Below are 22204 nucleotides of genomic sequence, written 5' to 3'. Positions count from 1 at the left end.
CTTTTTAGTGTATTTTTGAATTTTGCTAGTGTTGTTAAATACAATTTGTTTGTTCTTTAGTTCTTCCAGTTCCTTATTAATCACTTCTTGCAGTTTTTCAATCACTGCCTCCATTCTATTTCCAAGATTTAAGATCATCTTTACTATTATTACCTTGAATTCTTGTTCAGGTAGGTTGCCTATTTTTTCTTTATTCATTTGAACTTGAATGTTTTTACTTTACTCTTTTGTCTGTATAATATTTTTTGTTATCTCAATTTTTTTTTTGGATGGGGGGGGTTATGTTCCCATCTTGCTGGTTGTTTGGCCTGAGGCACCTAACATTGGAATTTGCAGGTTGTTGATGGAGTCTGATCTTGGTGAGAAGATGAGGACCGCCAGGAGCATTCACAATGATTAATATTTCTTGGGATCTGCGGTTCTCTGTTATTTTAGCAGTTTAGACTCAGTGCTCCCAACACAGGAGTTTAGGCTTGCCCCCTGGCCTGGGAACCTGGACACTGAAAACCATGCAGCATAGAGAAAAAAGGCAACAAGCAAAAATATCAAAACAATAGCAAGGGATACAAAATTAAATAAAATTAGAAAAATTAAAATGTAATAACAACAACAAAGTAAAATAGAATGACAAGAGCACACCAAAAAAAAAAAAAAAAAAAAACTGGAAAAAACCTGGACAAGGCAAGGCAAGGTGTGATGAGAGTGGGTGGGCTTAGGCTCATGATTTGCAAAACTAGAAAGGGACACTGAGAGCTGAGTTTCAGGCTTGGGACCCCAGTAGGCTCACCAAGCCCCAAGCTGACAGAGATGCTTGCTGTGATCCTTTATGACTCCTTTATCCACTGGAAGTTTCCATTCTTCTCTGCCATTCCTCACACTGTGAGGTTGGGCCCATATGTGTGTTTGAACCCTTCCTCTCCCTCACTATCTCTCAAGGTTGCCAATCCCATCCCATATCCAAATTTTCTCCCCATCCATGCCCCCAGGACCCACCTCGCCAGAGGGGGCCCCTGAGGGTTGAAGTTCAAGCCCAAGACCCCAGTAGGCTTTCCAGCGAACAAGTGGGCAAGGAAGATGCTTGCCACATTACCCTCTGATCCTCCAATGCCATGAAGGTTTCCTCCCAGCCCCTCTGATCATAAGGACCCTTCCTTTTATCCAACTGCCCCTCAGAAGTGCCAGTTATGTTCTGCTTCCAATTTTTCTTCCTCTCATGACCCTCATGTCCTACCTGGTCAAATGGGGATTCCTCTTACCCCAGTAGGTATCTGAGGTCCCCCATCAATGCCTGGGTGGTGACCAACCAAGTTGACTCCAGCCTTTTTTTTTTTTTTTTCATTTCCATTCATATGGAATATCTTTTTCTATCCTGACACTTTCAGTCTTTATGTGTCTCTAGGTTTGAAGTGTGTCTCTGGTAGACAGCATATATATGTGTGTATATATGTATATATATATGTATGTGTGTATGTATACATACATATATATGTATGTGTATATATATATATATATATATATATGTATGTGAGTCTTATTTTGGTATCTAGTCATCCAGTCTGTCTTTTGGTTATAGCATTTAATACATTTACATTTGAGGTAATTATCAATAAGGGCTTCCCTGGTAGCTTAGCTGGTAAAGAATCCACCTTCAATGCAGGAGACCCTGGTTCAATTCCTTGGTTGGGAAGATCCTCTGAAGAAGGGATAGGCTACCCACTCCAGTATTCTTGGTCTTCTCTGGTGACTCAGACTGTAAAGAATCTGTCTGCAATGTAGGAGACCTGAGTTCAATCCCTGGGTTGGGAAGATTCCCTGGAGGAGAGCATGACAACCCACTCCAGTATTTTTGCCTGGAAAATCCCCATGGACAGAGGAGACTGGTGGGCTACAGTCCATGGGGTCACAAAGATTTGGACATGACTGAGTGACTAAGCACACACAACATATGTTACTATTGACATTTTGTTAACTGTTTTGAATTTGTTTTTGTTGACCTTCCTTCTTCCCTCCATCTCTTATTCTCTTCTCATGTTGTTTGATGACTATATTTAGTGTTGTGTTTGGGTTGCTTTTTCTTCTTTGCGTTTGTATCTACTGCTTTTTTTTTTTTTCACTCCCCATGAGATTTTGATATAGCAGTCTATATATAAACATGGTTGTTTTAAGTTTCCGGTCTCTTAATTTCAAGTGCAATTCCCGTTTCCTGTATTTGTACTCTCCTCTTCTGATTATATGATATGATATGATATCTGCTGGCCTTGATATCATATTATTTCATGAATAATTTCCTAGTTTTACTGTATGTTTGCCTTTAGCGTTCATTTTTTCCATTTGTGATATTCTTGTTTCTAGTTGTGCCCCTCCCTTTTCTGCCCCCTTCAGACATTTGTTTACCATTGATTGTAAGGTTAGTTTGGTGGTGCAGAATTCACTTAGTTTTTGTTCATAAATCATTTTTTGGTTGCTGTTGGCTGAGCTGTGTGACTTGTGTGATCTTAGTTTCCTGATCATGGATTGATCCAAGGCAGTTAGGGTAGGGTATGGTGTCCTAACCACTGGAACTACAGGGAATTCTCATGAATGTCTGTAAAACTTTTGACTTCTCCATTGACTCTTCATGAGAGCCTTGCTGGGTAGAGTTTTCTTTGTTGTAGGTTTTTTCCATTCATCACTTTAAATATATCATGCCATTCCCTTCTGGCCTGTAGAGTTTCTGATAAAAATCAGCTGATAATTTTACAGAGATTCTTTTGTATGTTGTTTGCTGCTTTTTACTTGTTTTTAATTTTTTCTTTCATTTAATTTTCATTAATTTGATTACTGCATGTCTCAACACATTTCTCCTTTAGTTTATCTTGTATGAGACTCTCTGTACTTCCTGGACCTGGGTGACTGTTTCCTTTCCCTTGTTAGGGAAGGTTGTAGCTACAATCTCCTCAAATATTTTTTCAGGCCCTTTCCTATTCTCATCTTATTCTGGGACCCCTATAATGTGAATGTTATTGTGCTTATTTATTTATTCAGATCATGGTGCATGGCTTGCAGGATCTCAGTTTTCAACCAGGAATTGAACCCAGGTCTTAACATTGAAAGCTCTGACTCTTTTTTTTAAATTAATTAATTTTTTTATTGAAGGATAATTGCTTTACAGAATTTTGCTGTTTCCTGTCAAACCTCAACATGAATCAGCCATAGGTATACATATATCCTCTCCCCTTTGAACCTCCCTCCCATCTCCCTCCCCACCCCACCACTCTAGGTTGATACACAGCCCCTGTTTGAGTTTCCTGAGCCATACATCAAATTCCATTGGCTACATATGGTAATATAAGTTTTCATGTTACTCTATCCATACATCTCACCCTCTCCTCCCCTCTCTCCATGTCCATAAGTCTATTCTCTATGTCTGTTTCTCTACTGTTACCCTGTAAGTAAATTCTTCAGTACCATTTTTCTAGATTCCATATGCATGTGTTGGAATACAGCATTTATCTTCCTATTTCTGATTCACTTCACTCTGTATAATAGGTTCTAGGTTCATCCACCTCATTAGAACTGACTCGAATGTATTCCTTTTTATGGCTAATATTCCATTGTGTATATATACCACAACTTCTTTATCCACTCATCTGTCGATGAACATCTAGGTTGTTTCCACGTTCTAGCTATTGTAAATAGTGCTGCAATGAACAATGAACAGTGGGATACATGCGTCTCTTTCAATTTTGATTTCCTTAGGGTATATGCCTAGGAGTGGGATTACTGGGTCATATGGTGGTTTTATTCCTGTTTTTTTAAGGAACCTCCATACTGTCTTCCATAGTGGCTGTAACAAATTCCCACCACCAGTGCAAGAACGTTCCCTTTCCTCCACACCCTCTCCAGCATTTCTTGTTTGTAGACATTTTGATGATGGCCATTCTGACCAGTGTGAGGTGTCTCATTGTAGTTTTGATTTGCATTTCTTTAATAATGAGTGATGTTGATCATCTTTTCAAGTGTTTGTTAACTATCTGTATGTTTTCTTTGGAGAAATGTCTGTTTAGGTCTTTTCCACACTTTTTGATTGGGTTGTTTTTCTGGTATTCAGTTGTGCAAGCTTCTTGTATATTTTGGAAATTAATCCTTTGTCAGTTGTTTCATTTGCTATTATTTTCTCCCATTGTTAGGGCTGTCTTTTCACTTTGCTTATAGTTTTACTGAGCAAAAGCTTTTAAGTTTATTTTGGTCCCACTTATTTACTTTTGCTTTTACTTCCATTCCTCAAGGAAGTGGGTCATAAAGGATCTTGCTTTGATTTATGTCATCGTGTGTTCTGCCTATGTTTTCCTCTAAGAGTTTTATAGTTTCTGGTCTTACATTTAGGTCTTTAATCCATTTTGAGTTTATCTTTGTGTGTGGGTGTTAGGAAGTGTTTTAATTTCATTCTTTTATATGTAGCTGTCCAGTTTTCCCAGCACCATTTATTGAAGAGGCTGTCTTTATTCTTACCTCTTTTGTCAAAAATAAGGTACCCATAGATGCATGGGTTTATTTCTGGGCTTTTGATCTTGTTCCCTCGCATTGTTCATCCAGGAGCATACTTTGCTCTCATAACCAGAGCTATATGCTTTAGGGTTTCCCCCGTGAGGGTTGTGTGAGTCTTTCTATTGTGGTGGGCTGACTATGTAGGTGACTTGGTAGGCTTATTTGACCCCAGTTCCATTTTGTTGCTAGATCCTGCCTTGTGTAGAGGATGCTGTACCCTGTTTGGCTAAGCAGGTCAGGAAGTGAGTGGTTGTCAAACCCTGAGTGGCGCTGGGGATAGTGCTGGGTTACTGGTGAGAAGAGCCAAGTACTAGGGTCTGGTTGTGCATTCCAGGGGCACAAGAGAAGATTTTTGGACACCTGTGGGTGGATTTGGGCTTGAGGTTAGAGCAGACTCACTTGTGGGCTGGATTGAGGCCCAGCTGGTCCCAGGGGAGGTTCTAGATTACCAACGGGCAGATTGTGTATGCAGACCATGGGACATATAGTTTTTTATGACAGGTGTCTACACATTGAGTGGAGTTGAATCTGAAGCTAGAGCAGGCTCACTGGTGGGAGGAACCGGGACTCCAAGGATTCTTGGGCTGGTGTCTTTTCACTGGCGGGTGGACCTGATCTCAAGATCTCTGCCTTGGGAGTTGGGGGCTTGTGCATTGGTGTGTGGGAACATGTTTTGGGCCCTCTGGTGGGCATAACCATGTCCAGAGGAATTTGTGGGGGCCCCAGGGGTCTTAAGGGAGCTTATCCAGTGGTGAGTTGGCTGTGTTCATGCCTAGTTATTTCCTTGACCTGAGGTGTCCAGCATTGGCACCTGCAGATTTTTGGGCCAGGGTAGGGCTTAGTCATGGGGCTATAAAGCAAGAGGGAAAAATCCAAAATGGTGTTTACCAACACAGGCATCCATGTAGTAGAAGGAGATGCCAAAATGGCTGTCACTAGTGTGGATATCCCAGGAAGAGCTTCAGTTGCCTCCTGCCTCTCCCCAGGATCAGAAGCTAGTTCTAACCCAGGTTTCTATCAAATTACTGCTTCTGCCCTGGGTTCTAGAGTATGTAATATTTTAAGATTGAAATCTCTATTTCTCTTAGCCCTCTGGAATCTGACTTCAAAATCATATTCTCTGAGGGCTCATCATCCTAGTTCAGGACCTTAGTGCTGGGGACCCCAGTGTGGAGTTCAGACATATCACTCCTTTCAGAGAGTCTCTGCAGTTGAATTATTCCCCTGTTTATGGGTTGTCCACCCAGGAGTATAGAATTTGAATGTATGATGGCTCTATCCCTCCTACTCATCTCATTGTGGTACATTACTAATATCTTCCGTTTTGGGAGATCATTTTTGATAGGTTCTATTCTTTTTCACTGTTTATTGTTTAGTAAATAATTTTGATTTTTGTTTGCCTGTGAGAGGAGGTACAGTCAGTGTCTTTCTACTTCATCATGTCGCCCCATTTTTGTATTTTAATTTTTGTTTGAGATTTTTCTTATTTCTTGAATTAGGCTTGTTTCACTATAAACCTTCATCTTAGAAATGCTTTTTCTGTACCGCATAGGTTTTGGAAGTGTGTGTTTATTTTCACTTATCATATCTATTATCATTTGTCTGGTGGTAATTACTTATTCCATCTTTCATTTCATCATTATTGTTGTTGTTGTTCAGATGCTAAGTCATGTCTGACTCTTTGTGACCTCATGGACTGCAGCATGCCAGGCTTCCTCATCCTTCACTATCTCCTGAAGTTTGCTCAAACTCCTTTCCATTGAGTCAGTGATACCATCCAACTAACTAATCCTCTGTTGCCCCCTTTTCCTCCTGCCCTTGATCTTTCCCAGCATCAGGGTCTTTTCCATCAGTTGGATCTTTGCATCAGGTGGCCAAAGTATTGGAGCTTCAGCTTCAGCATCAGTCCTTCCAAAGAATATTCAGGGTTGATTTCTTTTAGGATTGACTGGTCTGACCTCCTCTCAGTCCAAGGGACATTCAAGAGTCTTCTCCAGCACCACACTTCAAAAACATCAATTTTTCAGTGCTTAGCCTTCTTTATGGAAACTCTCACATTCATACATGACTACTGGAAAAAAACATAGCTTTGACTATACTGACCTTTGTTGGCAAAGTGATGTCTCTGGTTTTTAATGCATGTCTAGGAGATCCTAAAGATGCTACCAGAAAACTACTGGAACTCATCAAAGAATTTTATATAGTTGCAGGTCATATAATTAAGACACATAAATCAATTGCATTTCTATACACTAACAACGAAAACTCAGAAAGAGAAATTCAAGAATCAATTCCATTTACCATCACATTGGTGGCAGTTTAGTCGCTAAGTCATGCCCAGCTCTTGAGACCCCATGGACTGTAGCCTGCCAGGCTCCTCTGTCCATGGGATTCTGCAGGCAAGAATACTGGAGTGGGCTGCCATTTCCTTCTCCAGGGAATCTTCCTGACTCAGGGATCAAACCCAGGTCTCCTGCATTGCAGGCAGATTCTTTACCAACTGAGCTACAAGGAAAGACCAATCATCACATTAAAAATAATAAAATATCCAAGAATAAAAATACATAGGGAAATAAAAGACCGATACCCTGAAATATAAAATGCTAATGAAAGAAAGTGAAGAAAACACAAACTGAAGGAAAGACATACCATGTTGGTAGATTGGAAGAATCAATGTTATCAAAATTATTATACTACCCAGGGCAATTTACAGATTGATTCAATGCAGCCCATATCAAATTAACAATGACACTTTTCACAGAAATAGAACAAAAAAATCTTAAAACTTATATGGAGACACAGAAGACCCCAAATAGTCAAAACAATCTTGTGAAAGAAAAATGGAGTTGGAAGAGTCAGTCTCCCTGTTTTCAGACTATACAACAAAGGTACAGTCATCAAAACCATATGATACTGGCACACAAAAAGAAATATGGGTCAAAGGAACATGATAGAAAATCCAGAATAAACTCATGCACCTATGGTCAGTTAATCTATGACAAAGGACTTAAAACTGCACAGTGTTGGAAAGACAGTATTTTCAACAAAAATGCTGGGAAAATTGGACAGCTACATGTAAAAAAATGAAATTAGACCATTCTTTAACCCCATACACTAAAAAAGGGACAAAATGGATTAAAGACCTAAATGTGAGACCAGACACTATAAAACTCAAAGAGGGCAGCATTGGCAGAACACTCTCTGGCATAGATCATATCAATATCTTTTCCAGTCTATCTCCCAGAGTAATGGAAATAAAAGCAAAAGTGAACAAATGGGACCTACTTAAACTAAAAAGTTTTCCACAGCAAAGGAAACAACAAAATGAAATTACAACCCACAGATTGGGAGAAAATATCTGCAAATTGTGTGACTAATAAGGAATTAGCCTTCAAAATTTAGAAAAAACTCATGATTCTTAACAACATCAAAACAAACAACCCAATAAATACTGGCAAAAGTACTAAATAGATATTTCTCCAAAAAAGACAAACAGATGGCCAAAATGCACATGAAAAGATGTTCACCATTGCTAAATATTGGAGAAATGCAATTCAAGACTACAATGAGCTATCAACTTATACCAGCCTGAATGGTTATAATTAAAAAATCTACAAACAATAAATGCTGGAGAAGGTATGGAGAAAATGAACCCTCCTATATTGTGCTGAGCAAACTTGTACAGCCACTATGGAGAACAGTATGAAATTTCCTTATCAAACTTAAAAATAGAGCTATCATATGGCCCTGCAGTCCGACTCCTGGGTGTATATCTGGATATAAACATGGCTCAAAAGGATGCATGTACCCCAGTGTTCATTGCTGCACTGTTTACAATAGCCAAAGCATGGAAGCAACCTAAATGTCCACTGACAAAGGAATGGATAAAGAAGATGCAGCATATATATATATATATATATGCGCATATATATATATATATACATATTTACATACAATGGAATATTACTCAGCTGTCAAAAAGAATGAAATGATGGCATTTGCTGAAACATGGATGGATCTAGTGATTAATTAATTACTGAGTGAATTAAGTCAGATAGAGAAGCAGAAACATCATATGATATGCTTTATATGCAGAATCTAAAAGATATGATAACAAATGAAGTTATTTGCAAACCAGAATAGACACAAAGACTAAGAGAATGAATTTATGGTTGCCAGCAGGAAGAATGCGGGGAAGGAATTGGAGACAGTTTGGGACGGACATGTATACACTGCTATATTTAAAATGGATAACCAATAATGACCTATCATACAGCACACTGAACTCTGCTCAATTTTATGTGACAACCTGGGTGGGAAGGGAATATGGGGAGAATGGATACATGTATATGCATTGCTGAGTCCCATTGCTGTCCATTGAAATTATCATGACACTGGTAATCAGCTATACCCCAATGCAAAATAAAAAGTTTAAAAAATTTAAATACAATTAAAAAAATTTAAAAAAGTAAAAATTTCTATTTGAGGAGCACAATGAAAAAAGAAGGAAGAAAATTAGCAGAGTTTCAAAGACCTGTAGGACACCATTAAGTGTAATAAATAAGCATAAAAGAAGTGCCAGAGAAGACAAAAAAAGAATCAGAAAGAATATTTGCATAAATAATATTTGAAAACTTCCAAAATTTGATTATAAACATCAATCTACACATACAAGAAACTCAATGTAGTACAAATAGTAACTCAAGTAATGCAAACTTAGGCAGACATATCAAAATCAAAATGAAAGTGATTTGAAAGTAATTACTTTCAAAATCACTGTTGAAAGTAAAAAACAGAGAATCTTGAGAGCATAAAGAGATAAGTGATTTATCACATACAAGGAATCTTCAATAATATTGACAGTTGATTTCTAATTAGAAATAATGGAGGCCAGATAACTTTCAAGGTACTTACAAGAAAAAAAAGTGTCAACAAATAATTCCTTACCTAAATTATTCTGAAGGAGAAAATAAGAATTCTCAGATGATCAAAAAAAAAAAAAAATCTGGGAGAATTCATTGTTAGCAAATATGCCATGTAAGAAATACTAAGGGGAGTCTTCAACATTGAAATCAAAGGACACTAAACAATAAATCAAAGGATTCTTAGAAAATATTGAAAAAGCTGACACAATTGAGACTAGCCATGTAAGCATTACAGAAATAAACATAAATCTTAGAAACATAAATTTTTAAGAGAAAAATATCCTACAATGTAAAAAAAAATACTTCTTTCTATCAAGAGAAAAACACCATGACTCAAAAAAAAATGAAAGTAATAATAACAGCTGACATTTAGTATGGGCTTATTGTGTTGCAGGATGGTAAAGAATCTACCTACAATGCAGGAGTATCAGGTTTGATCCCTAGGTAGAGAAAATCCCCTAGAGAAGGGAATGGCTACCTACTCCAGTATTCTTATCTGGAGAATTCCATGAATAAAGTAGTCTGGTGGGCTACAGTTCATGGGGTCGCAAAGAGTTAAATACGACTGAGTGACTAAGCACAGCACACATTGTGTGGCAGATGCTCTTCATAAATGCTATGAATGAATTACTTTAAATCTCACAGCATCTCTATGAGATTGGTGCGATTATTACACCATCTAACAAATCAAATCTGAGGAAATGAAAGGATGAGAAAATTTCCTTAGTCCTTGAGACTATCAAAATTTTAATCCAGTTAGACTCATTGCAAAACATGTTCTTAATCACTATAGCCTCTCGAAGTAAAAATATAAAAATTATATGATACAAAAACCCCAGAAATAATAATATTAACTTCAGAAACCTGATTTTGAAGGATAAAGTGCCACATGGGTCTACAGGTAAGTCCATAACAATGAAGTTGTAACTATAATAAACATATTGAGAAAATAATGGAATATACAAAATAAATACAAGTGATTATATAAGAAGAAATTATTTTAAAATAATGTGATCTTTATTGTTTTTATATATTTTTAATTATTTAAATTTGTAGTAGCCCAATACACAGCCAAATATGTAAACATTCTAATGGTAAATAAAAAGGTGCATTTTCTTGTGTCAGGCAGCAGGGTTTCATATAGATCTATTAGACCAATTTTATTCATTTTATTTGGATTCTCTCCATCCTTGCTAAATTTTGTCAATTGTGTTTCTAAATTTTTAGTTTTATGCTTATTCCATTGTTGTTTATATATTTAAATGCTATGTTATTTTATATACAATATCATAACAATTAGAGATTAATTTTGAATTTACTTTTAATGATATATTTCTCCTGTGTTATTTAACATGTGCATGTAGATTCAATTCTGGTTGACACCAATATTATAACCACAACTTTCTTCATGTTAAATCCTATCCTTTTACTTTCATCTTTTTAAGTCAATGTTTTAGATCCCTTTTGTAACTTGGATTTAGGATTCTTTTCATATATTATCTCCTCAGAAGGGTCTTAATTAACAGTCATCTATCTTCTCAACTGGCTCTATATTCTTTGACAGCACATATCACCATCTGAAGTTATATTATATATTGATTTATTTACTTGTTTATTTTAATCTCATTCAGTAGAATATGAGCCCCAGGGGGACAGAGACTTTATCTGTACTATTCACTATTGTATCCCTGATGCTTCAAACACTTCTGTTGATTTTAATAAATGAATTTATACCATCAAAATTTGCTGATATGAAATTCTTTTCTTAATTCTAATTCTTTATGTTATTATTGTTCTTCATACCTTAGTTTTTTAGCTTTTGCTATATCACTTATGATTTGTTTTAAATATGTGATTATATTCCTTATGATAGTGAAGGATGTAATATTTTGTACCTGTATTTTCTTCCTAGAATTTTTTATCCAATTCCATAACTTTAAACACCATTTACACACCAACAACTACAAACACTCATCCGCAGGCCCAAACTTTCCTCAGAACACCTGACTGCTTATTGCTTACACTGTATTTCCATGTCCTCTGTCACAGACTTGTTCTTCCTCTCAAAAATACACCTTGAATGAAATCATTTCTCACTATCTCTACCACCAATACAGTCTGATACATCTTTTGCATGGATGTATTTATAAATCCTTCAAATATCACCTCATACCATTTCCTAGTCACAGGGCCTCTTGCAGAGTCTCATTCAGGACATTTTAGTTCATGCCTCAGAGTATTTGCATGTGCTTTTACACCTGGGTGGAAATCTGTGAGTATCATATGGTAGCACTTTAAAAGCATTGCTGAATAAATGAATTATTATAGTTAAAATTTTATATTTTATTTTAACTTCTATCTCTAAATTTAGGTATCTATTGGATTTTTGCTATAAAAAATGAAAACAATAACATAATTACAACTCTTAAACTTTTGTAGCTTATCTCTCCATTTTTGTTTCTTTACAGTACTGAATGTATATTTTCAAGTTTATAATACTAATACTTGTTCTGGTGCCATGTTACAGTTTTTCACTTTGGGGTGGTTGGCCAAGGCCCTATTAGCCCATAACTGTGGAGACAGACATACTTTCTTTGTGCCTTTTCCCAAATGGCTACCCTCTCTTTTTGCAGTTATCTGTAGTATATGTTCAAATTAAATCTTTTATTGTTACAACCAATTAGCTCTGATTATTTAAGACACTCTGTCTTCCCTTTCCCATATTTCTCCCAGTTAGAGAATCCAGGAAGGTTTTTCAAAAAAACTCTTGTGTCAGTTGGAAGTACGGAGGAGAGAGAGATACTTTGTACCTTTCACCCAGGAAACTCATTTCCCTTTCCCTTTCCCTTTACCTACAGATTAGAGTTATGAGTGACACTTTTCCAAATGCTTACCAACTTCTTCCAGTCAATACCAGCCTCAACCCCCATTATCAAGACACGCCTTAAGCAATGTGAATTGAAGCTGTGTACCAGTTCCTAAAATCCATGGTCTCCATGTCTTTGGACACCAGTTTCCCTAGTGCATGGTAGGGGATCATGCCCCTTATATTTTTTATGGTGCTGCAGTATTTACTTTTTCATTTTAAAATTCATTTTTGTTCATATAATTTATTTTTGAGGATGAGTTTGGTGGTTTTTTTTTTTTTTTTTTTTTTGTCATTTAGCTATACCCTACCATCATACCTAGAGGTATATTTTAAAGGCTTACTTTGATAGATGATGAATGGAAGGATGCACAGACATATAGATGGAAGGAGGAAGGAGCATAGATTGGAAGAGGAAAAGAAAAGATCAGGAACACTATTAGGAAGGCTGCTCTGATCATTCTGATGAAAGATGGTGAGAAATTTACTTTACTAGTGGTAAGGTAGGTGGAGAAAAGTAGATACACTGGGGAATATAATTTGAGATAGAACTGACCATATTGTAGACTGGATATGGAAATAAGAGAAGTGTCAAGGATAAAGTGAATCACCAGGTTTTGGACATGAGTACCTGGATTGATGGACTTGTGGTGTTCAGAAATAAGAGATACAGGGAAGAGAGGTAGGTGTGGGTAGAATAAGAGAACAACTACAAGTTGATATCCAAGTGGAGCTCAGAATAAACATCTCAAGTGGAAGATAATTTTTGGAATCAGATGAGAGACAAATGCTATTTAGTCAGTGAAATAAGTCGGTGGTCACATGGGATAGTATGTTCTCATATCTAGGGCCATGTTTTAAGAAACATTAAATGAGAGATAACTCTGTTTGTTCCTCTCCGGCTGATCTCTAACTTTGTGAAACTAGTTCCGGAGAGGGTGGGCCAGAGGGGCGTGGCAATGATTTGAAGGCATTATTCTCTCACTGCTTGCACAATATTAAGATTCTGACATAGGACTTGGTTGCCAGGTTACTACTGCTCAAAAACTGGAGGCAGGAGCTTTTACTCTCGCATTCAAGCAGCGTCTGCCAATTGCCAGATGTTGCCGGCAGAATTCAAAACCCTGTAAAGCTTGGAGTGAGTCTGAGAAGAGTTGCGGATGCTCAAAAGAGGTGAGATTAGACGTTCCCTCGCAACTTTTCTTAGTAAACTAGTGTGATTCGGAAATGTCCTTAAATAAAGGAAAAGATGAAAGGCCCTCAAATCAATCAGCAGGGCCCAGAAAAATTCGGGAGGAGTTAGTTTATGTAACCCTGACATCTTTAAACAATATAGCTAGACAAGTAAATGATCTAAATAAATATACTGAATACATATTTGGGGAACTAACGAAAGAGGTCGATAGGCTCTGTTTCAAACTTAAGATTTTGCAAAACAGTGTAATCCAGTTAACTGATGGCATTACCCAAGATGATCCAAATAAAGGAGTGTCCTTGCAAGTTAGAAAATCAAAGAGGATGTTTCAAAATACAGCTTTTCAATCACAGCAAGTATACTCTTCGAAATCTGTTAAAAGGTGTGGAAAACATGATTCCTGTGTACAGACATCATCTCTTACTATACCTGCTCGTCACTGCCAAGATGGTAGAGAAAGTTTAAAGATTTACCCTGTTTCATATTCTGAGGGTGAAGAAAAAAAGGGAGGGAAGGTCAAGCTAAAGAAGAAGCACCTAGATTATCCATATGAGCCAAAACGTGTGCCTCAAGGTCAACCCATAGAAGATAATATTACAGTGGGCCATATCACAGATGCCTGTGGTGAGACCTCTCATTCATATGTAGATCAATCAGCCGAAAATTCATTTTGCTCTTTCCCATTTAGTGAAATCAGTAAACCTCTAACAAAAACTGTAGGAAAGGTGCTATCCAGCCCTCTACAACAGCCAATGCATAGAGCTGGCAATGTGAAAAATTCACATACCTATGTCAATTATGGAACTGGAATGGGAGAAGACTTGAAACCCCAACCTCGAACTCGTCTTAAAACAGAGGTGTTTGTGAGTCCCACAGCACCTAATTCACCACCTCCACTACCACCTGATTGGTTAGCTGTATTAAGAGCTTCAAAGAGGACAAGTATTTCCTCAGTAATGCATTCCCTGCCTCAACTTACACAAACTGTTTTCAGTGATCCAGCAGCATCACCACCTCCTGATTGCCTGCAGACCACTCTTGATACAGCTCTTCTAATTACACCACCTGAAACAGATTTCTCTCCTCCAACACCTGAACCTTTCCAATGTTATGAACTGATACCGGATGATTTAGTCCCACAAAGTGAAGATCAAGAAATGCCTCCACCTTTATCTCCTCTAGTAACTTCACCTAGAATTAAATCGAGGGCTGCAGTTACAAATCTAAATGACTCTGCATCAGATGTGCAATCACCAAGATCTTCAGTTCCATCAAGACTAATATCTTCACTTCCACCACCACCAAGATATATGGTTCCACCAACATCAAGATCTTCAATTGCACCATTACCAAGATCTTCAACTCCACAAACACTACAAAGTTCAATTCCACCATCATCAGTATCTTCATATCCACAAACATCAGTATCTTTGATTCCATTATCAAAACCTTCAGTTGCCCAGTTACCAAGACGTTCAGTTTCCCAACCTTCAGGATGTTTAGATACACAGTCATCAAGATCTTCAGTTGCACAACCACCAGGAAATTTGACTACACCATACCCAAGATCATCAAGTTTGAAGTCAACAAAATTGTCCACTCTACAATCACTGTTTTCCTTTGTACAGTCACCATCTTCCATATCAAGCCCTTGGGCGCTATCAGCGTCTCAATCTTCATCAACTCCAGTTTGTCCTGGCTTTAAGCAAACTCCATCACCTCTACCAATGATCAATAAAGCAAGGATGGCCTTGATGGAAGCAATAAGAAAAGGTGTTCTGCTACGCAAAACTAAAGAGCAATGCATACCCAAAGTCAAAATGGAGATTCCTAAAAATGAAGCAAGTCACATCCTGATCCGTCGTAAAGCTATGGGATACAGTTCTGGTATATCTGACAGTGAGACTGATTGGATGGAGGAAGAGTAAAAAAATAAATGCAACTAAAGTAAAAATAAACGTCTATTGGCTTATTCTGTTTAAGCCATTTCTAATGTTTCACTTTTTAGAGTTAAACACTATTTCTATTTTTCCCAAGAAAACTGTCAGCATATACTCCAGCATAAATATTTTACAGTTTTCTTAATTTGCTCAAGTAAACTAAAACTACTGAGTATTAAACATAGATAGTCTTTATGATGGGCCTTCCTTGATGGCTCAGCTGTTGGGGTCCTTTAATGGGTGGGAACTTGGTGGTCTGGAGTCGACAATGAGAAAGTGAAAGAAGGAAAGAGGTTAATATTCCCTGGGTTACTCAGCCAGCATTCACGTACCAGGGAATCAGCCAGAAATAGAGAGAGAGAGAGAAGGACATGGGGACCCAAGTCTCTGGTGGAGCAAGGATGCTTTATTGAATACTGTAAGAGTATATATACCGTAAAATGAGGTAGCTTCTTCAGATAAAGATCAAGAGACCAGACTTTACAAGTTACCAAGGAAGCAAGGAGCAATAGAGTCCATAAGGCCGCAAAGTGATCCATATCAAAAGAGGGTCGTAAATAATCCCTTTCACCAAATGGAAAAGCTAATGAAGGAAATCCTATGCAAGCATCCCATCTCTTTAATTTCCATCCTGGGAGTGGCTTGCCTGCTCCTCTTGCCCCTGACAGGGACTAATAAGGAACAGAGGGCTCAAGAGAGATAGGAAACAGCACACAGGAATCCTACTGCTACACATTCCCTGACAATTCCCCCTATTTAATTATATATGTAAAAAAGGTCCTGACCATTTGAGTTTGTTTAGTTTTAACAACTTTTGCAGAAAGACAATGATAAACAATCAATGTAATTGCCAAGACGATCGCCAGAGTTACAGTTCCAGACCCAATGCTGTGGGTGATGCTTTGAAACCATCCTCATGGGTCTAGCCCAGATAATTGATCAGCTAGTTGCTCAGCTAAAATATCCAGATTAGTGGATGAGGGTAGACTTTTAGAGAAGGTATCAAAGCTCTCTTTTTGCAACAATTGTGCATTCAGAGAGGCATTATCATGTATATTTTGTAAATGAAATTTGATTTGCTCCAAGTCATAGGCACTATGATTGAATTGAACAGGAGTAACACAAAACTGACTAGAATTCCAATCACATTTTAGTATCACTTGTTTTTGCAAATCTATTAATTGATCTCAAACCCATTTGATGGCTGTTTTTAGTTACTGTATTTCATCTTGAATATCCTCATCTACCTGAGCCTGAGTGGCCCACATAGTATGAGCATCTTTAGTCCAATTTTGGATAAAATTATGTGTTTGAATTGAGGTTTGTAAAGCAACGCCAGCAACAGCAGCGGTAGTGCAAATAGCTATTAATCCCCAAATGCCAAGAATCAGCCATCCAATGAATGGTTTAGATCATCGGAGTAATTTAGTAAGTAACTGAGAAGCAAGCCCAACCATGGGACCTTCTTCCCAGGACCACTGGAGATTTACTGGTAACCACAAATTATGTCAATATATTGAAGAATCAAAAGGGATTCATTTCTTTTTTTTCTTTTTCTTTTTTTTTTGCTGGCTGGAACAGTTTTATTTATTTATTTTTTTATTTTTATTTTTTTTTAATTTTTTAATTTTTATTTATTTATTTATTTTTTCAGTGGGTTTTGTCATACATTGATATGAATCAGCCATAGAGTTACACGAATTCCCCATCCCGGTCTCCCATCCCACCTCCCTCTCCACCCGATTCCTCTAAATCTTCCCAGCCCAACAGGCCCGAGTACTTGACTCATGCCTCCCACCTGGGCTGGTGGTCTGTTTCACCACAGATAATATACATGCTATTCTTTTGAAACATCCCACCCTCCCCTTCTCCCACAGAGTTCAAAAGTCTGTTCTGTACTTCTGCGTCTCTTCTTCTGCCCTGCATATAGGGCCATCGCTGCCATCTTTAAGGGATTCATTTCTTAAGGAAACAGAAGAGTTAAGACAGGTGTACAATTTGCAATTTATACAAGTTACAGAACGTAAAGTCTTATTAAATTGTAAGTTTCCTATAGCTAAAACAAAAGGAAGGGGAATACAAGCTTGTATGAAATGTGATTGATTATAGAGAAATAATTACTATGACTATGACTGGTTCCTGTGAAATGTCTGGTCCAAGTTCCGAGTTCTTCAGTGCTCGCAGCAAGTTTCCATATGTCCCATTGTTCAGGCCCAATTTGTTTATTAAGGACGATCTGAGGACGAGAGGGTGCCATTCCACCATCAAGCCAGCCAAGAAGTCCTTTGTCATGGTAATGTTCCACCATAGTATTAGTAACTTTCCAAGCGACTTGAGTAGCATAATCACATACAGTGCTGTTAATATCACCTGAGCAGTTAGACAACCACATACCATGGGGTCCCCGATTGACAATGGTGTGGCTAGTCACAAATATTAGTTTTCCTGATTTGGCTTGACATTTGTTCCAACGAACAGGAGTATATTTAAAGTTCTTATAAGAAAATCCGTTACATAATGTTCTTTGTTCTTTCCCTAACTCTTTCCCTAAAATTTCAGTAGTATAAACATGGTTCACAGACAAAGAAAGGGCAGTAAATAATCCAAACCATGTCCGAAAGTCTTCTTTTGGAGGCAGGATGAAAGCCCAAGTTTGTTGGCTGACATTTACACATAATTCCCTTGGGCCCAGGCACAATGGAAGGAATTCATAGCCTAAATAAATGTTAATTAGTTTTCCCTCCTCCCCAGGGTGTGATGGCCCCTCCACGTTCCAGGGAGGGGCATATGGGTGGAGTCATTGGTTGATATGATTGGTCCTTTCTCTGTCCATGCTAAGACCTGCAGTAAGGGGGTTTGGGTAAGTGAGCCCACTAAGTGTGATTAATGAATCCAGCTCAAGTGGGGGACACACAGGCCAACAGAGTGAGCATAGCGATAAGAAGGTTTTCAGGACTCCGAGGCATTCCCTGTTGAGAAACCAGATTTTCAGCTTGATTAGTAAGGGTTTTTATTTGTCCTCAAGAGGAGAGGTCGTAAGGTTGATGTTGCCAAGGGCGGTGCTTCCTGGCGATCTTCAGAGCGACATGGCCCATGTTGGAATTTCTTCCTCCTGGGGTTTTTCTTGTTTCATCTCCATTTTGAATGCCGGGGGCCCCCTTGGGTCGAATCTTCTGAAGAGGAAGCCATGTGAGTTCGTTGGATCCATCTGGGGAAATACAAGCATACCCCTTTCCCTGTAAGATTAATTTCCCAGATTTCCATTGTTTATTGAACCCATCTTGATACCAAATGGGCAGAGGAAGAGAAGTGTCCTTCAATTCCTCGAAATGTTTTTCTGCTCTTGTCAAGATATCTCCTTGTGGTAAGTTTAAAAAATTTAAAACAAATAAAGCTGTATTAACAATAGTTATAGGTTTAGAGAATAACTTATGTTGGAATCTAGTAAAGTTTGCTTTAGATAAGGAAGACAGTAGTGTTCCTGTGTATTCCCCCTTTTTTTAATTTGCTAATTTGCAATTTTAGTGTGTGAAGTGCTCACACTGTTGCAGGAAGGGGGACCCCTTCCAGGGCCTGAAACTGGGCTCTTGTCTAACACTCGGAAATGAATTGTCTGAGGAGACACATGTGCTGACAAAGCAAGAGATTTTATTGGGAAAGGGCACCCAGGTGGAGAGCAGGAGGGTAAGGGAACCCAGGAGAACTGCTCTGCCGCATGGCTCACAGCCTTGGGTTTTATGGTGATGGGATTCGTTTCCGGGTAGTCTTTGGCCAATCATTCTAATTCAGAGTCTCTCCTTGTGGCGCACGCAACGCTCAGCCAAGATGGATGCTAGCAAGAGGGATTCTGGGAAGTGGACAGACACGTGGTGTTTCCTTTTGACCTTTCCCGAACTCTTCCGGTTGGTGCTGGCTTATTAGTTCTGTATTCCTTATCAGGATCTCCTGTCATAAAACAACTCATGCAAATGGTTACTAAGGTGCCTGGCCAGGGTGGGCGGTTTCAATCAGTGTGCTTCCCCTAACAACTCCCCCCTGAGAGACTTCATACTCAAGATGCTTCTTGGGAATTGGGGCAGAGATCTCTTTCTTCTGTAACTTCTTCCTGCTGTGCCTGGGCGTAGGCCTGCCTAGCAGAGCAGAAGTCTCTCTCTACCTGATCTAAGTTGGAGTGTTCCACATCTGAAACCAGCTTTCACCCTTGTAATAACAGCATTTTAGTTTGAAACTGTTGGCGCCTCTCAGAGATAAAATAGACAGGGGCCAAATAGACCTAAAAGGATGGTCATTACTGGTCCCCAGAAACAGGAGGCAACGTTTTGGGTGAGGGCTGCAGGGTTTGTGACTTTTTTTTTTATTGGCTGGTGGTGAAGCAACAAAACTGTGCTCCACAAATCTTGTGTTTAGTCTGAAGTTACCATCTTCCACTTGGGTGGGGGCTCCAGTTCTGTAGAAGAACTCAAAAGACATTGTTATGCATATTTCTTTGAGTAGGAACTAGGACCCTGTCTCAAGGCTGAACCACCATTTGATTGTTTCTCCTGTTTCTGTATTCCCTCCCTTCCCTGATTAGCAATCATTTGAATCTACCCTTTGGAACTCAGGGAAGGTCAAGGAGGCTGAATCAAGCCTATATCTTACAGATAAGAAATGGAGAACACACAGCAGATCTGTACTCCAGAGTCACCACCCCACAGAGTCCTGCTCAGTTTTAATTTAGGGAACAAGGCAACTATGACTGTGATGACTTCTTGTCAAAATGGGGCATAGGACTGCCTCAGCTTGGAGAAGAGACACTGAATTGGAAATATTCCTGAGTTCCAAGTCCTAGATCTGAGCCTTTTATGATTAAAATCTCAATCTCTTGGTCTGCCATTTTGTTGTAACAGACCCAAATAGTAGTAGCTGGAGGAGGGAAAACTGGAATTTTAGTAGACAAAATAAATCTCTCTTTTTTTTTTTTTTTTTAGAAGAATAGTCCGAAATCCAGTCTGGACCTGGCACTTCAGGGAGACTTTTAGCCAGGTGGCCAGTTACCTAGTTTTATAAAAATTAAGGTATAAGTTACTAGCTTCCAGCAGACATTGTTTTGAGAATGGTGGCATCTAAGCCTGACATGACTCAGAAAACTCAAGTGTTTAGCAATACAATGTTTAATCTGAAACCACACCCATAGTAACACCTGGTTATTTCTCAGGATGTCTGAACCATAGCTGAATACTCTATTTTGATTTTTAATTGTAAAATTTTTATTAATAGCCAAAGCAGATATCACCATTAATTATGTCAGTGTTTCTCTAGGTATGAGAAGATGCAAGAATTGGGGCTCATAAAATCTCCTGAAAAGATCTAACTATCTGAAGGCCTGTTCTGCCAGTTTTTTTTAGAGCACAGAGTGCCTCATTCTTGATTTTCACCCTGAACTCTTTTCAGGGCCGTTGAAAGTCAGCAGTTGCAGTGGCCATGATTTAGTCTCTGTAGATGCAGATGGCAAGTGTGAATCTTCAGTTGGCAGAGCCCCTTTTTGCTCACAAACTTGACCATGATTTTGAGGGAGGCGTTTCATGGCCATTTTATTCCATGGTGCTGAGAATGTCCATTCTCAGGTTTGGCAAAAATTTATTGACAGGCCACTCAATGTGCTGTTACTGGACTAGGCCATAAAACAATATCCAAAATTCTCTGGACCACTTGCCTTACTAGCCTCTTGGTCCAGGAAAACATTCCCTCTTGTTGCTTTTTCTCATATCTAGAGTTACACTGTTATCATCATCAATCTCATAGGGAACTATATATTATTCTATCAGAGGTCTCAGTCACACATTTGGCAGTGTAAGAAACAGCAGTTTTGTAAAACAGGTGAAATACAAAGAACATAGCCAGCAGTATTAGTAAAGTCACAAGTAAAACTTAAGTTAAGAGCTTCCATTAGATGTAGCCCAGTATATCTCAGGTCATCTGACTTAGTCTACTCTGTACGAATCTTTATCTTTCAGGGAAATTATGCATTGGCACCACTGTCTATAAGGCACATAACCCAGTTTTCTAGTGTTACTAGACTGATTATCCTTAGTATGATTTAATTGTTTCCAACACAGAGGAGACTTTAAACCTAAATTACCATAGCCTGGTGTTATCTATATAAATCCTTCTCATAATAGTGGGAGATTTCTTTCTCTTTTGCTGAAACTTTTCTTGTTGCTCTGATTAAGCTTGAGTAATAGAAAAAAGCTCAAATTATGGCCAGAGTCAGAGCAGGCATTATTATTTGACCCGGATCCCATCTAGTAATATCACAGTGACCTGAATACGACTATAATTTTATTTTTAAGTGAATTTTCTCAGGGCCAACCAGTTAGAGCCTTGTAGTAGAGAAATTTACTAAAGTAACCCAGAGATAGACACAGGTAATTGGCCACAAACCCAACAATTGGATTGATTTCTAAAACTAGCATAGGATCAGGCCTATGATAGAAAAGCATTTGATTTATATGCAAATGTCTAAGAAGTCAAGAAAACATTATAAATGATCATACGAATCAGGTCCAGCATCTTGGACAAGCTGTCTACCTCTGATGTCATTATCTTCTCATCCTGGCGTACTGTAGTTTCTCCTGTTTGAGCATCATTTTAAGGTTAGATCAGGTCAGCTGTCTTCTCTATAGACCAATTCAGTGTAGGGGCCTTTGGAAGTGGGAATTAATCTAAGAGTTAATTTCCCTCCAGTTTCATTGTGCATGAGCTAGTTAAG

At 38.4% G+C, this 22204-nt stretch overlaps 1 protein-coding gene and 1 pseudogene across 1 annotated transcript; one reads left to right on the top strand and one right to left on the bottom strand.

Moving 5' to 3' along the window:
* The first annotated feature begins 13545 nt into the window (after window positions 1-13545).
* LOC136154534 (actin-binding protein WASF1-like) lies at window positions 13546-15441 on the top strand. The gene has a single exon (XM_065916785.1). The coding sequence runs from the start codon at window positions 13546-13548 to the stop codon at window positions 15439-15441; it is 1896 nt and encodes a 631-aa protein (XP_065772857.1).
* A 3032-nt stretch (window positions 15442-18473) lies between these two features.
* The window catches only part of LOC136154532 (endogenous retrovirus group PABLB member 1 Env polyprotein-like), a 76581-nt pseudogene continuing 72850 nt past the window's right edge, over window positions 18474-22204 (bottom strand).

This window comes from Muntiacus reevesi, chromosome X, assembly GCF_963930625.1.
Source record: "Muntiacus reevesi chromosome X, mMunRee1.1, whole genome shotgun sequence".
NCBI classification, from domain to species: Eukaryota; Metazoa; Chordata; class Mammalia; order Artiodactyla; family Cervidae; genus Muntiacus; species Muntiacus reevesi.
The sequence above is the reverse complement of the archived record's forward strand: the minus strand, read 5'-3'. Positions and strand labels throughout refer to the sequence as shown.

Coding starts and splice junctions, on each gene's coding strand:
- LOC136154534 (XM_065916785.1), top strand. CDS start 13,546: ATGTCCTTAAATAAAGGAAAAGATGAAAGGCCCTCAAATCAATCAGCA.